This window comes from Miniopterus natalensis, chromosome 5, assembly GCF_054644295.1.
Source record: "Miniopterus natalensis isolate mMinNat1 chromosome 5, mMinNat1.hap1, whole genome shotgun sequence".
In the NCBI taxonomy this organism is placed as follows: domain Eukaryota; kingdom Metazoa; phylum Chordata; class Mammalia; order Chiroptera; family Miniopteridae; genus Miniopterus; species Miniopterus natalensis.
In genome coordinates this window covers 89,473,194-89,489,837 of record NC_142085.1, presented here as the reverse complement: position 1 = coordinate 89,489,837, position 16,644 = coordinate 89,473,194, and the positions used below count along the sequence as shown (strand labels likewise).

General features: G+C 40.9%; 1 protein-coding gene across 4 annotated transcripts in view; it reads right to left on the bottom strand.

Annotated features, from left to right (window-relative positions):
* The window catches only part of QKI (QKI, KH domain containing RNA binding), a 120,128-nt gene that overhangs the window by 19,897 nt on the left and 83,587 nt on the right, over positions 1-16,644 (bottom strand). For all 4 annotated transcript variants that reach the window (XM_087817740.1, XM_087817737.1, XM_087817738.1 and 1 more), the window contains exon 4: positions 15,516-15,659. In XM_087817740.1, the coding sequence (XP_087673866.1) occupies positions 15,516-15,659 (144 nt within the window). The remainder of the gene's footprint in view (positions 1-15,515; positions 15,660-16,644) is intronic.

Genomic DNA, 16,644 nt, shown 5'->3' with positions numbered 1-16,644 from the left:
TGGCGCTTTTCTTTGTTGTTTCACAAGGTATTGAAAGCCCTCAGCTCATTGCTAACAGCTGGCTAAGACTCTGAACTTCCAGTTAAGGCCAAGGGGAGGGGAAAAGGCTGCCCATCTTCGAACGCCACCTGGTAGCACCTGACCTCTAAAACACACAAGGACAACTGCACTGCAGGCAAGTAAGGGGAGGCTTTTTCTTCTAGACTGAGACTCGTCCAATTTCCTCGGTCAGAAGAAAGATAAGCTATTTAAATATTCCATTATTTAAAGGCCCCATTTTCCTGGGATTTGGATAAAATCCCTATTTTAAAAGTATATAGTTTGTAAAGAATTTAAACTTTCTTACCCCATTTCACCTCCTAACAAGTCTGCAAGGCACGTGAGACAGGCATTCGCTCTCCCACTGGTAAAATCCAGCGAGGGGCAGGAATCTGCACCACTGTGTCAGTGAAACACCTGGACACCTTTCATTATGCTTAGCTATCCAAGGAGAGCTAGAAAGCCAGGTCTTGTTCAGCTGCACTTGAAGAACAAAACAACAACTAATAAAGTGCGGACCGGCCTGGCGGTGCAGCTCAGTGGGCTGAGGTCGCCCATTTGATTCCCAGCGGGGGTGTGCAGGAGGCAGCAGCTCCGTCTGGCTCGCTCGTTCCCTCCACAGTAAACTGCCAGTCCCCCTTCATTTAAGTGGGAAACTATACAGCAATCTAAAAACGTCATTTTAAAGTAGGTATAAAATAACTCAGGGAAAGGTGAGTACAGGAACGTGACTTTTGTTTTGCTTTATTAAATTCTCACATAAGGATACGTTTTTATCGATTTTAGAGAGAGGAAGGGGGGGAGAGAGATGGGAAAGGAGGGAGAGAGGAACACCCGTCATTGGCCTCCTGCACTCGCCCCGACCAGGGATCAAACATACAGACCTCCGGTGTGTGGGATGACGTTCCAACCGGCGAACCACCCCGTAGGGCAGCAGTGGACTGTTTCAAGAGCAGGAGTTAATTCTAGAACTAACACCTGAGAAACTTCTCCCTCTGCAGCAGGACCACTCGTGGGTGGGGCTGCTCTTTTCCAGGTCACACTTTCCTCACGAGGAAAAAGCAGCGTAAGAAATTCCTCTACATGAGAACTTTGAAACGTACTTTGACGGTCAATAAAACCACTCTTATTAAGCAAGCTGATTATGCCTGGTCATTTTGATTTTGGGCCATTTCTCTCTTCTTTGCAGCTTCTATGTTTATCCCCCTTTTCTTAGCTGTTTTATCCAGTAAGTGCAATAATAATGAGCCCATATGCTTTTGTTAACATACAATTATCAACACAAACAAAAATTGAAAAATGGTGAGAAAATGACAAATGCCTGAACTGCACCTGTGTCAACATGGGCACTGTGGAGAGAGGTGCACCTACCCTGGCTGCCCAGGAACTCCCTGGCACCAGATGAGTTTATCAAGGAAGGGAGTCACCTGCCACAAGAGAGTCCTTTCCATATAGCAAAGATAATCCATTCTGGAAAAGATGCCAGATATGCCACCACGGGGCAGGAAACACGGACAAAATCTTAAGCTCCCAAGGACAGGATCTTAACTCTATTTAGTAGAATGTACCCAGGGACTGAAAACAGAAAATGCTTTTAAACAGTCTGGACTCACACATAGATAATCTAAGAGCACTGTCTTTCCACATCTAGGGGCTTCTATATTACTTTAAAATTGCATTTTAAAATTTACCCATAATCTACTACTCCAGGGAAATGTAACATTTTTATTCCCATCCAGGTTTTATTATGAATGGGATTTTTCCTTTAATATTTGTTATATAATTTTAATTCTTACTGTTTTTATAAAATGTTCTATCAAATTTTTCATATTATAGCCCTTGAAACTTTAAAAATTAAGCAATTAGAAGACATTAATAAGGAATTTCCAGGAACACAGTGGAAGGGTGTGGAACTAAGTCTGGGATGTGACGGCTGGGGCTCAGGGCAGGGAAGGCCGTGGGTCTCAGGACACAGTCACACACACTCGGGGACCGAGGGTGAGAGCGTCAGCGAGGGAGAGCAGGTGAAGGTGCTCTGAGGCGGAGGGCACGTCGCGAGTCTGGACGGAGGGTGTGACGTAAAGAACGAGGCTGGTGCGGCAGCAGCCTGCATGGCGCGCGGAGCAGGCGCGGGCGCTCCGTGGAGGAACTGGAGCCACGAAGGGCTTTCAGCCGAGGACCACGATCAGCTCGCGTTCAGAAGGACGCCTTAGCTGCAGTATGGAGAACACAGGGGTCTCGCTCCTCTGCAGGGAACACACAGGCCCAGGGGGCGTCTGAACCGGGACACTGCCAGAGCGGGTCCATGCGGATACATCCTACGCTTTTCCCTATAGGTACCTCCGGATAAAGTTTAATTTGTAAGTGAGGCACAGTGAAAGGCCAGCGTAACTAGAACAGCTGTAACGATACCTGCACTAAGAGTTATGTGAACACGGTCTCCCTTTCCTTCAGCATCTTGCTGTTCTGCTCTTCCCTCCCCGTTCAAAGCAGGCTCTTCGCAGCTTCTCTCCGGCGTGTGAGCTGCCAGCATCACTCCTCTTGGACGCTGGGGCATTACTGAGACGGCTACTACGTGACTAGCGGGGAGGAGCGCGCGCAGCGCGGGAGGCTGGGCGGGGGACTCGCGTACCGGGCGGGGTGCAGCAGGCAGCGCAGGAGCAGCAGCGGCCGGAACAGGGTACAATTTAAAACTTATTGCTTATTTCTGGAATTTGCCACTTAATATTTTCAGACCACGTTTGACTGAAACGTGGATAACTGGGGACTACTGAACTCGAAAAGGAAAGACCCCACAGATGCAGAGGCGCGCCCGACGATATCCTAACTAGATTAACCCGCTGGAAACAGGTAAGGGCCCCTGCTGCTTAGCACCAGCCTCTGCCTGTACGAACGTTACTGTCACAAATTCCTTTTCTGATTGAGGATTGCTTCTTTTGGATAAATACCAAGAATAATTGTTTTTATTTATTTACTCCCTACTCTAGAAGATGTACCACTATTAAACAGTATCCTGAAAAAGCTTTTCCAGTGTATGTGGTTACACAAAGGTGTGGGTATTAACTTTATGGGCCCTTCAGTAACGTTATTTTTAAAAATCTAAACAAAATAACTGCTAATCAAATGAGAAAATGCCACTAAGTTCATTCAATGAGGCTCAAATTGGACTTTTTCTCAGGCCTTTTTAAGAGCCTGTGATTTCCCCACTTTGTGTTTTCTGTGAAAACTATGTGCTAAGATGGCATTAAGATACGCCATTCAATCCACCGAAGAGGCTGCACACACGGTAAGATTGGTCACCTGGGACTGGTGGCACTCGTATGAAAAGCTAGCCCAGTAACCCAAAGAAAAGATCAGGGAGTAGTAATACTGCCGGTAGCTGGACTCAGTTTAAAGCACTGCTGTTTTCATATATTTCATACATGTATATCTTTATACATAGGTGTAATATGTGCATGAACACATATGTATGTACAATACATAAACGTTACCTGTACTTCTAGGTTTTTTCTTTTTATCATGGAAAATATCAGACAGAAAAAATTAGTATATTCAAATACATTTCCAGTGACAGATTTTTATACTCAAAATACTTCTAATTTATAAAAATCAGCATCTAAAATGGAATTCACGTAATAGAAACATGCTCTAGCCCAGCTGGCGTGGCTCAGAGGCTGAGCGTCGGCCTAGGATCCAGGAGACTGCAGTTTGATTCCTGGTCAGGGCACATGCCCGAGTTGCGGGTTCGATCCCCAGTTGGGGGTGTGCAGGAGGCAGCGGATCAATGACTCTCTCTTCACTGATGTTTCTCTCTCTCTCTGCCCCTCTCCTTTCCTCTCTCTGAAATTAATAAAGACATTTTAAAAAGAAAAGGAAAAAAGAAAGAAAAGAAACGTGCTCCAGAAAGGACCTGCTGGGCTGCCTCTCTGACTTTGGGACACCACAAGAGACCGCACCAAACGGCTCAGAGGCATTTCCCTTCACTGGGCGTGTGCCCAGTCACAGGGTCAACCTGAGAACCGCTGCTTCGCGGGTTTAGGCGGCGTGGGAGTGCGTCTTTGGTTCAGTAGGCTCTAGTGCCTTAGTTGTGCATAATCACTCCAAGTGGCGGCACAATTCTTACCACTGGCATCAATATGCGATCACTGGTACCTTTTTTTTTTTTTTTTTAATATATCTTTATTGATTTCAGAGAGGAAGGGAGAGGGAGAGAGAGAGAGAGAGACATCAATGATGAGAGAGTCACTGATCGAGCCTGCAACCGGGCATGTGCCCTGACCGGGAATCGAACCCCGATCGCCTGGATCCTAGGACGACGCTCAACAGCTGAGCCAAGCCCGGCCGGGCCACTGGTACCTTTCTTAACAGGTGAGGTTTCATGATAAAAATGGAACTAGGGCCCAATCAGAGAGCGGCGCACACAGTGGCTAGCGTCTATGCTGCTGGCTAAAATCTGACGGATGTTCCACAGGTAAGCAGCTTTTTTATTAAAGTGGCTGGTGCTTTAAATACTTGGTATGAACATTTATGATTAAACACTTAGCTGATGGTGAAAACTTAGGCAACAGGTCTGGGTCCAGTGTCCAGAGTAATTCAACGCTGGGTCCCTCCTGTTATATATTGGTTTTATAGTATTAGAGCTTTTTCAAAAATCTTTGATTGTTGAAATTCACACAGGAAAAAATAAATTGGTTATTAAACTCTCCTGATCAGCATGAGAACGCTTTCCCTGACTGAAGTTCTGGCCGCATGCTGGCAGGAGCCCACCTCCCCACCTGGCGGGGGAGGCGTCACAGAAACTGCACTGGCAGGTTCCTGGTGCACACACACCAATGACTGCTGCTTCAGTAAATTTAAACAGACAGTTAAACAACTGCTAGGAGTACTGTGCTGGATTGAAAGAGAAGGGAGCTTCTTCTTTAAGGGGTTACAAGTAACACAGAAGACTACCTCCGCTGCATATTAACACGCACCTATTTAAAATCCGACAAACCCTGTGCAGTGTTTTGAGGGAGTGAGTTTCTGTTTGTGGGTCTTTCGCGGGAAGTCTTAAAGTGCTTTCAAAGCCCTGGACACTGGGACAAACTTTTTGTGGTTTTTCCTGAACCTTCATTTCTACTTTGGAACCTACTACCTACACCCTCTCCACGTCCACTCAAGGTCACTACAATGCACCAAGGACACGGGAGTGTTCTAGAAACTGCCAATTACTTCAGACGAGGAGAGCGTAAGTGAGTAAGGGGAGATGACATGAAAGGAAGCTGGACAGGTAGGCACGCGCTAGATGAAGATGGGCTATGAACACCGTGCTAACCAGTTTGCACCTGGACCACGCAGCGACAGAAAGCCAGTGAAAACCTAAACCAAGAGCGTGAGAATACCTCCATTATTAGAAAGCAAGCTCTGGCTACAACTAGACGAGAGCACTACCTGGGTCTAGTCCAACAGTGAAAATAGAAAAGCCAGTGATGTGCTACCAATAGGCAGAACCCGAGAGAACCTGGTGATACAGCAGATGGGAAGCAGTGGGGGAAGGGAGACGCCAGGAGGTAAAATGAAGACCTGTGACTCCTGGGCAACTAATGTCATTCACATAAAGGAAACAACGGAGGAGCCACTGTCTAAGGGCCAAGCAGGACGTGATGTAGTTTTGAAAATGCTACATCTGAGATGGACGCAAGTCACCCGAGGGGAGGTGCTGAATGGACTAGAGACCTGGAGTTGAGGGTAGAAGCACCTGAACGGTGGTCCCTGGAGGGACGGCTGAGGATGACAGTGCCCAAGAAGAACACAATGGAGACCATCACTCTAGAAAGTACCACCTTTGGGGAGGGCGGGACGTTCCTGAAGAGCGAGCATCAAGTGACCAATAGGTAATTGTTAAACTCAGTAACTCTGTCCTAAGCTCGTTATATTATTAAGTCCACATCTTCCTATGCACTGGAGTTTGGTTTCTAGCCTGATCTATAGCAGCTTCTCAAGGGAAGTCTGTGAAGCAGACTGCTTGAGGGTGATTAAACGAGTCTTTTAATCTCCATGAGTGTGTTATAATTTCACAGAATCTGAATTCAGTAATCAAGTACTTTATTTAAACAGAGTATACTGCCATCGTTCACAGGTGAATTCATAAAATAAATTAATATCACAAAGTAAGCTAATTCATACATCTGTTGGCTTGCTCAGAGATATTATATTTTAGAAAGCAGTTTAACAAAATAAAGTGATGCCATGTCAGTTTAAAGGCAGAACTTTAAAAACAACTTAATTTACATTTTATATGTGAAATATACATTAAAGATTAAATGTTTTCCCCCACAAAAGCATTAGAGGTTGAGAGAACAAACAAGAAAACACATACACTTATATAACTCTGCAATATAGGATTCAAAGTAATTCTCATAATGGAGGAGTCTATTATTAATAAGGGTCACTTTTAAGATTAAATTCTCAATATTCAGTTACCCAAAACACAGGAGAAAATTAAGAAATAAGATGAGCTACCAAATAATTTTATCTGAAACAATCTTAATATAATATTGAAATGCTCATCTGGATCCTCAATATACTATTAAAATTTCACAATGGTAGTATCTGAATAATTTTACTAATAAATATCACAACACTTGAAATGTTGTCAAGAAAAATGAAATGTAAGGGTTACAATTACAAGCAAATTAAATAAAGCATATGGTTTATTTAACTTTTTACTAATTCAATTTTAATGTTCATTAATACGAAGTGAATGGATTACAAGAGCTTTGCCCATATATAAGGAACATCATGCTACTTACCAACCATCAGAAGGGCATGCAAACAAATTAAAGGGACGTATGAAAATAATTGAACCAAAGAAAATACAGCGAGAAAGCATTCACTTATTTTTTCCTATTAAATAATTTAAAATTTTTAATGAGCTTGTATTTTAAAGTAATTTGAGAGTATCTGTGTAGAATATCATATATTTAATAAGATATATTTTTAAAAACCCAAAATGTATTATCCCAGCCAGTGAGGAGCATATTTACTTAAGGGGTAGAAACGTTAATATTTAAGAATAAATAGGTACAATCCAAAAGAAAAAAGTTACATGATAAATTCAACATATAAATTCTGAGGGAGGCATAGAATTCAGGATTAAAATAGGACTTCCTATATGAACTGCAAAAATATTTGTTAGAAAATAAACAAAAACTGCCCTATTATTCTACAACCAGAATCTCTTTTTTAATGTTTGCAACACCTTGAACTTAAAGTTACAGGGTATTTAAAACATCAATTTCTACAAAATTTTATGTTTAGAAAAGCGACTCCTCAATGAATCCTTGTAAGGACCAAAAGGAGGAAGTTTTCCATACCGAGTCTGTACTTGGGAGAGCTAAGTCTACTACCCTGGACAAGGCGCATTTTATCACACTCACAGGGACCTTCATCAAACTGGAGCCCCACGTTTGGGGAGTCTCTCTGGTTATAAAGAGCTCAATTCACTGCCAGACAACACTTTGGCGCAAGAGTCCAGAGAGCGCGCCGGCTCTCGGGGATTTCTAAGATTCTGGTATGGCAGGGACGCAAGGCTTAGAAACTACACCTGGTCCCGCTTCTCCACATGTCCCTATGAACTGACCTCTCGAGGCGTAGTACTCGTAGTAATCTGTGAAAACTCTAGCTGAAGCACTGCTCCTGTGGCTGCCCCAACGCAGAATAAACAACAAGCCACAGTACAGGCTGGAGCATAAAAAGATATGGGTTTGGAATCAAGTTAAATTTTATTTAGCACTGTCCTTCTTTGTAGGAAGAAATTCATAAGCACACGTCAACTTCTGCACGTGGTTTTCTCTCATCCTGTTTTCTAAAGCCGTGAACACCCGCTCATTCCCATCAGAGTATCCTGTAGAGCACACACCACGCGGGCCACTGTCACCCAGGAGTTCTAGAGACCGCTGACAAGGACACCTACGATGGTCCTTGCCTTCTAATTTAAATGGTATTTCAGAAAACCTTATCTGTCACTGGGTTAAGTTCTATTAATTTACTACAGGATTTTAATCAGACTACTTTGATATGGAATTATACTTTAAGGAGTAAAGATTAATATATAGACAGCATATTTATTGTACTTTTAAGAATACTGCATACCTTCTCCTATGAATCAACCATTCTGCATACCTGCGTCTCCTCATGAAACATTTTTGAAAGATGCATCTACATCTTCACTTCAGGCCACAAAAATTAGCAACAACTGAATTATTACTTTCCTTATGAAACTGTAACCTAGTGGCTTGAAAATGTTTACTAGACTTCCCCAAAGACCTTATTTTATTTACTATGAGAGAATATTTTATAGTCTCAAAGCTTTAAGGACTTAAATTTCACTGAGTGTCTTTCTGGAGAGCAGCTATGAACCACTAATGCAAGAACTGTGATCATCACTGCTACCCTGAGGCCTGGTGGGTGACGCAAGCAGAAGAGGTGGTGCTCACCTCAGGCGTCAGGGGAGCATCTGCTCCTGAGGTCACTGCACTGGAACCCAGTTCTTCTGAGAGACAGGGCGGAGCGGAAACACTGAAAACGCTTGCACACAGCCTGTATAATCCAGTCCAGAGCTTGAGGACCCTATCTGCTTTCCAAAAAACGATCAGGGTTCTTACTTTGTGAGGCAAATATGACAAGTGTAAAGATAAAGATTTATTACAGGCACTGAGAAAAATTAAAGTTAGTATCAGACTAATGTTTATTAAAACAACATAATCATGATACTAGCATCACTTGAAGACAGATTTAATTTAGGAAGGAAACGTTATATGTAGAGCTGTACCTTCTCTTTCCTCAGAGATTTGGAACAGAGTACCTTTCCTTAACTGCTTATGGGGCTATGTTTAGTGAAAAGACAAGCCTCCCCAGGCAAATCGTCTGCATGGGAGAACGGACCGGCCTGCTACATACACAGCCCTTCCTCTGAGAGAAAGCAGGACTGGTTCCTTTCAAACCTGCAATTTATGAGTTTATTCAAACCTGCCAAATTGCTTAAAGTAAACGCCTCTCACATTTGAAAATCCTCATGGCGACTCATTGGGGTTGGCAGACTGGCAAACCCAAATTCAATCCTTTTATCCTGCAGCTAAGCCATTACAACGGCAATTCTGCTCTGACACTCGGAAGAGACTGCTAACTACTGTGCTCCGGGTCCCTGGATAGATTTCCCATTCAGATTAAAATGGTCCTGCACGCCCGCCAAGAGCGGCAACACCTTCCTCTCCCTGAGCATGGCCTCGCAGTGCGGCGCTGTCCGGGAGCAGCACATCACGGCCACATTGCTTTCAATGTACCTGTTACTACCTGCCTCCTTCCGAATAAATGACGAGGAGGCCAGTAATGCCACAGATTCCAATTACTAATACGGGGGTCAAGAACTAGTGTGGAGCTACCAGCTCATTAACAATCCTCTTTAAACACTTTGTAAAACTTCTCTGTCTCTGGAGTTCTCTCTCTTTTCCTATCTTACTCTTTACCCATTTTCAGGTTATAATCAAAACACAGTTAACTGAGGCAAATGCATATGGCATTAGACAGAAAAGAATGCTTGAGAAACATAAGCAAACCTAAAAAATTATTTTGTGATGGATCCTCTTCTTTCTACTACTCTACCAAATTTTGATGACGCTGACATCTGCAGTTTTTAAATAACTGAATTAAAATTACTTTTGTTTTGATAAATATCTTTAATTTTCATAATATTTCTTGAAAACTGGCAACAATTTTAAATTTCAAAATCCAAGCGGAAATCTGTCAGGCTCTAACGGATCAATTATTTAGTTTAATATTACTGAGCTCTATGTATATAAATGCTGTCATATCGAGATCATCTATATATTCAAAACTGACTCATGTTCAAGTCCTCAAATGCCTATAAGTAAACCTAAGGAGAAAACAAAAGACCAAAGGAAAAAGAAATGATTACACCATAAAGTAAAAAAACCTGAAATAAACACATATGAATTCTTTGGGATGGTGGCATCTTGTGTGCCCAAGCCCGTCTTGGATTATGAGGCCACATAAGCTTCAGCGGCGCAAATTCACTTAATTTCTCTAAGGCAGGTTAGTGCTACTCACCTGGTCCTTCCAGGTGAGTGTTCTAGCCCCTCAACAGAACCTGACCCCGTTCCTCCTGGAAGGGGAAACAGTACAGCGAGGAGGAGAACCCTCGGGCAAGCGCCCTCCCCTCTATTTTCTGTTTTTCCTGCCCACACAGTCCAGCACCATATCCCCCTATGTCCACTCAGTGTGCTGAGGTTCTCTGGAGAAGAAGAGAAGCCACCACAGAATGTGTAAGACCATAAGGTCTCAGCTAACGAATACAAACAACAGCGTGTATTATTTTCAAACTTACTGAGATGAGAATTAACGGAAAGAGGCATGGCACCTCATACCTGAGACGGGTGGTGCACACCCCCTCAGTGAGTGAGGAGTGGGGCGGGTGCCACTGAGACACCTGTCACGCTTTAGTAACATGAACGACGGCTCCACAGTGTTCTCGCTGCTCATGCGCTCATGCTGCCGCACCCGAAAGCCTAGACTGAGACCGGGACTGGCATGGGGGCTCTGTGGGCAGGGAACAGGTTTCTTTCTTTGGTGTGGTGCATACTGTGACCAGATGGGAGACAAGAGGAGAAGAGGAAACGTGCCTGGTATTCCATAGTTAAAATAATAATTATGACTGTCCAAGAGCTTCCAAGGCAAGGAAGCAGTAACAGCCCAACTTCACAGATAAGGAGTGACAGTTCCTGACCACGATGTATGTAATCCTACTGTACGTCACCACTTTTAATAACCTGATGCACAACTCGCCCCCCTGAAATGCACACACACTGACCTTCTCTGTCTCTGTGAACCTGTGCCTGGAACATCTGGCTCAGGTCCCACCGGCTATGTCAGGCCTTCCCCCCTAGGCACCACAGCGCCCCTGGACCCTTCCTATGACCCCTAACGTTTCCTGTAACACGAGCTGCCACCTACGCACTGCTTGGGTACTCTCTCCCCGAAAACGTTCTGTGTAACACAATGGCCGGGGGGTGGACAACAAAGACTTCAAATTTAAAACAAGGGGAAAATTGCCATTACATAAAAAATGAGTGAAATCTTTTAATGATGCCAAATCCTGGTCACGTAGGTTGTGTGAGCTACGTATACGCGTATCCATACTTGGGAATGCACGTAAGTACACCAAGTCAGTCTGCCATCTCACTGAGACCCAAGAGAACATGCTAGTGTGTGCATTTTTACCATGAATGAATGGAGATCTTTAGGCACCTCTTTAAGTAATTAACAAAACTAGGGGGAGAGAGGTAAGAAAAAGAGAAGACCTGAGCAACGGTTTCAACCACCTTCACCTCAGCGACATGTGCACCGCACACAGCTGACTACTGCAGGGTGCACATGCTTTTAAGAGTACATAAGACATTCAACAAAACAGACCACATGCTATAGTATAAAAGAGTCCTAAGTAGATTAAAAAAGACTAAAATGTTATAGAATACATTTTCTGGGCAGAACAAAATTAAATTAGAAATCAGTCACAGTAAGATAAACAGATAAGTCCCAAATATTTGGAAATAACCCATGGGCCAAAGAAGAAATCATGGAAATTAGAAAATATTTTGAACTAAATGGTAATAAAGTTACAATATAACATTATTTGGGGGATGTAGCTAAAGCATTATTCAGAGAAAAATTTATACCTTTAAAAGACAGGTCTCAAAAGTAAAAGAAAGGTCTCACATCACTAATCCTTAACCTTTAAGTGTGAAAATAATGTTAAACCAAAATCAGGTAGATGGAAAGTATAAAAGGAGAAATCAATAAAATAAAAAAGTAATAGAGAAAATAAACAAAAACAAAAGCTGATACTTAGAAAAGATGGATAAAATTAATAAAGCTCTAGAGCTAGAATGACCAAAAGAAAAAGAATGAATGAAAGAAGAAACACACTACTACAGACCTAACAGACCTCAAGATAAAAAGGCAGTATTGTGAACGATTTCATGACAGAAATCTTATCAACTTAGATGACATGAATAAATTCTTTGAAAAAAATACAAAAACAGGGGAAAAAATTTTAAAGTTATATATTTTACAAATAAATTGAATTTGTAATTAAAAGCCTTCCCACAGAAGCACAAAATAAAAGATAAGCCACAGATTAGAATATGTGTCTGATAAAAGATTTATTCCCAAAACATACAAAGAACTGTTGTAACTCAGTATAAAAGAAGGCAATAAAATAGTTAAACAAATACACTTCATGAAAGAAGAAATATGAATTGCCAAAAAGCCCATGAAAAGATGCTCAACATCAATTGTCTTCAGAGAAATGGAAAATAAAATCCCAGCGGGTGAAAGCATAAACAAACTGTGGCCTACCTGTTCTATGGACGACTATACTAATTATCCACAAAAAGGGACCACCCACTGATGCATGCAACAGCATGGATGAAGCTCAGAAAAGCCATGCTCACTCCAAGAAGACAGGCACGAAATAATTTTTTCATTTATGTGAAATTTAGAAAAGGTAAACAGAATATATAAAACTTGAACTTACACAACCAGAGAGAGTAGGAAGGTGGGTGCCAATGGCTGGGAGGTGAGGGGAAGAGGAATGGGAAGGTGCTGGTCAATTATACGATGAATAAATTATGGGGAACTAACTGTATTGTATTATTGAAATGCTAAGAGTAGGTCTTAAAAAATGGTAACTGTGAGGTAACAGATATGTTAATTATGATAATTTCACAATTTCTGTGTATATCAAATCATCATGTTGTACAATTTTTATTTGTCTATCATATGTCAATAAAACTGAAAAAACAACAACACGAAGTTTTGAGACTATAAGGGGAAAAAGGAATAATTAACCTCAGTATCTATCTGTCTGGGGGTAGCGGGAGAGAGGTGGTTAACTGATCGCAAAGAGTAAGAGAATGTTTTGGGTGATAGAAATCTTGACTGAGATAGTGACCATAGCTGTATACAGCTTCAAAACTCAAACTGTACACTTAAAATGAATGGGTTTCATTGTATGTTTAAAAAGGAACTTAAAAAACCCTCAAGAAGAGTTTTCTCATGTCTTCAAAATCATTCCATTAGCATTAAAAAAAAAAAAAAAAAAAAAAAATGCAGCTCAAACTGTATTTAAATCAGACCTAAGAATTTCCATTATTATTTCTCAGATTATCTTCAGGGCACAAAATGTGAATGTATTCCCAGAAAAAAATTTGATGGCCAATTAAATTTGGAAATGGTCCTTACCAGAGGTTCGCAGTACTTACTAGCATATTAAAGACTTCCTTTTCCCAGAATACCTATGAAAAACGTCTCACAGAATACATTTAGGGAAATGCGAACTGCTCAAAGGATCTTATCTTAATAATTTTCTGTACTCCACTGCCCTAAAACACAGTCGGCCTGGGTAAGTACCTGTTCATCTGAACAGAACACTTGAATAGCTACACTCGGACAGGCAACAGGATCTCAAGTGTTCTAGGCCCAAAACGGGATTCCTGATAATCCCTTTAAAGTCTGTTCGCTGCCAACATCATCTCCATCAAGGTAACAGCATCATCTCCTTCCAGCTGTTCAGGCTAAAAGCCTTGACTTCATTCGTGACACAGTGCTCTCCAACATCGCATAGACATTCCATTAGCAAACCTGCCAGCTTCATCAGACCACACTTTGCCTTCACCACTACGGCTACCTTGGCCCCACCCATTATCATCTGTCATCTGGATTAATGCAACTGTCCAGAAACTGGCAGACTTTGTAACAAGCCAGACAGTAGATGGCTTTCCTGGGCACATGGTCTGTGTTCAGTTACTCAACTCCTCCAAGGAAACGCACACGCAGCCACAGACCATGTGAAATGACTAAGCATGGCTGTGTTTCCGTAACATTTGTTAATGAACGATGGAATACGAATTTCATGTAGAGTGCTATTTTCCCTTAAAATATAAACTGTGTGAGTTTTTTTAAAAGCCTATCTTTTTTATCTATTGCTACCTTTTAATACTCAAAAACAAGTAATTTTAAAGCCAAAATGATCCTTAGAGGACATTTGCTCCAATTCTCACTTTGTAAATGAGAAAACAGACACATAGACGTTTACTTACTTTCTGAAAGACACACAGCTAGTTAATAACAATAGATTTCTAACTGAATGCTCTTTCCCAGGTTAATAATTTTTAGAACTAAGGTAGCTTACAGAATGACTGGAATAATATAAATAGGTCGGTTAAGAGTTTTAATTATTAGACAGTGGTCTATTTAATAGATTAGATGAATAATTTGTTTAGTTATATGAGTTAAAAATATTCAGTTATACATATCAAAAAAAGGCTTAATGTTAAGTAACCTGTTCTGATCAAGGGACTAATAGCCCAATATTCTTAGGGGAAAAAACCCTTTTTTATACATCTCTTCAGTACTGCACAATTATTTTTTAAAAGGAGAGAAGTTATATGATGTAATAGACTACAATTATAGAACTTATAGTTGTATGTTTATATTATAAGACCTATCAAACAGAATTTACAAGGAATTCTTTTCTTTCAAGGAGTTAATTTTGTCAAACAAAAATGGTTGTTTTGTAAGTTTAGTTGTAGAACAGGCTACCTGGGGAATAGAGGACAGACAGCATTCTACTCATTTATGTAAATGTCAACAAATTTCTGTTGGACAGAATAGTAGCAGTATTCCTACTGTTAGGGTCCACATTCCATATATTTTACCAATATAAAAAATTTTAATACTGTCTTAGAAAACCAGTAATTTATTTTTTATTTTCCACTGAAAAAGATAATAATCTGGTAGTAACTCAGTCATCATGTCTAAACTTACTATAGGCTTCTGTACCAAAGAGGAGACGACCACAGGGAGAGGGGAGTGGGGCTGGTGAGGTGGAGGCGTGGGAATGGAAGGCAGGGAGGGTGAGAGCACAAAGGGGCCTGGACATTAGTGGAAGTGAGCTCTTATTTTTCTAAGGGTACTTCATCGTCCTCTGCAACAAGTTCACTATGGGAGACAAGGACCTGCAAGTCAAACAATGTGCTCCTACTAACAGCTTGCCCAACATAAACATCAGCTGTCCGCTCATTACTCACTTACAGAGAAACTGTTGCACTAAAAAAAGCAAGCTTCCATCACCCTACTGTGTCTTACCCTACAGCAGAGGGATGAAAGGTAATAATGCTTTTGAAAAGTAGGTCACTAATTCAGCTTGCTCCCTTCACAAGATACAAATAGGCTTTTCCATTTACAGATCTGATCGATGTCTAGGATTGTCTACTGTATTGTACTATAGGAATTAGAAATATTTTTGTATTTTTATTTAAATTAAATTTCTAACAACTAATACCCTGCACGCTACAATAATTTAAAACTAGACTGGAAGGGGCTGGATCCCGAATCGGAGACCTGGAGTTTGTACTTACTGCGGGCACCAGGAGCTTCTTCACTTCCTCCACGGCTCTCTTCAGCTTGATCTCTGCTCTGTTCTGAGCATCTTCCACAGTAATCAGCACATGTAAATCTTCGTTGAGATGCTCCCAATTGGGCTTGCCTCTATTTTGCTCCTCCTAAAAAATTTACGAAGTACAATATTACAATTTTTTCTTTCCAAAAAGAAAGTATATTTTTTCATAACACTAATTTGTTGCCAATTACTTAAGATATGGTTGCATTATTTTTCTATGATGGCATTGTAAGTATTTTGAATTATTTTCCTGGCAAAAACCTGTGTGTAAGCCCAGTAGGTCAAACGATAGTTAATCCAACAAACATTTGTCGAGCACGTACTATGGAGCCAGATGCTCAGGATACAACAGTGGACAAGGCACCCCCATAACCCTGTAGTGCTCTTATGTACTAAGAAACTCATTTATGGCATCAGCTTAGGTTACCATGAAAAACATATTGTTATTTCTATATTTTACTTATAAGTAAATAGCAGGTCATCGGGGTTAATTTAACGTAGTCATTGTCAGGTCACATAAGGTAGTAACTTGTCAATCTAGGAGCTCAACCAAAGTTACAAAAACTCAAATTCAGTGATCTTTCCATTTTGTCACAATTTATAATATATAACTTATAAGTACGACTGTTAATATTAAACAAAATAAGAATATAAACGTACTTAAATGTAAAAATAAATGCATATTTATAAAAATACATGTATTTATTATAAATAAATGCACCTGGCTTAGTGCAAGATACCATAAAAGCAATAACTACCTCTTGTAGATCTCTATTTACTAAATTGTGAGATTCGAATAAAAGAAAATAAAACTGGTATAAATTAATAAACCTGGTATATGAAAACAGCTTTCTACTACAATTCACATGTTTACAGAGGCCATACTAGGAAAAAAATCTATGTAGCTCAGCCAGTAAGACTAGAAATAAGTTGTAAATAGCTTAGTCGATAAGAATAGAAGTTGTAAACATGAAATATGTGCTTTTGACTTTATTTTCTGTTCCTATCACTGGATGGAAATGCATCCACATGTTGTGAAGGGAACGAGAAAGCAGACAGCACAGCATCCTGTGGCAGGCCATCGACGC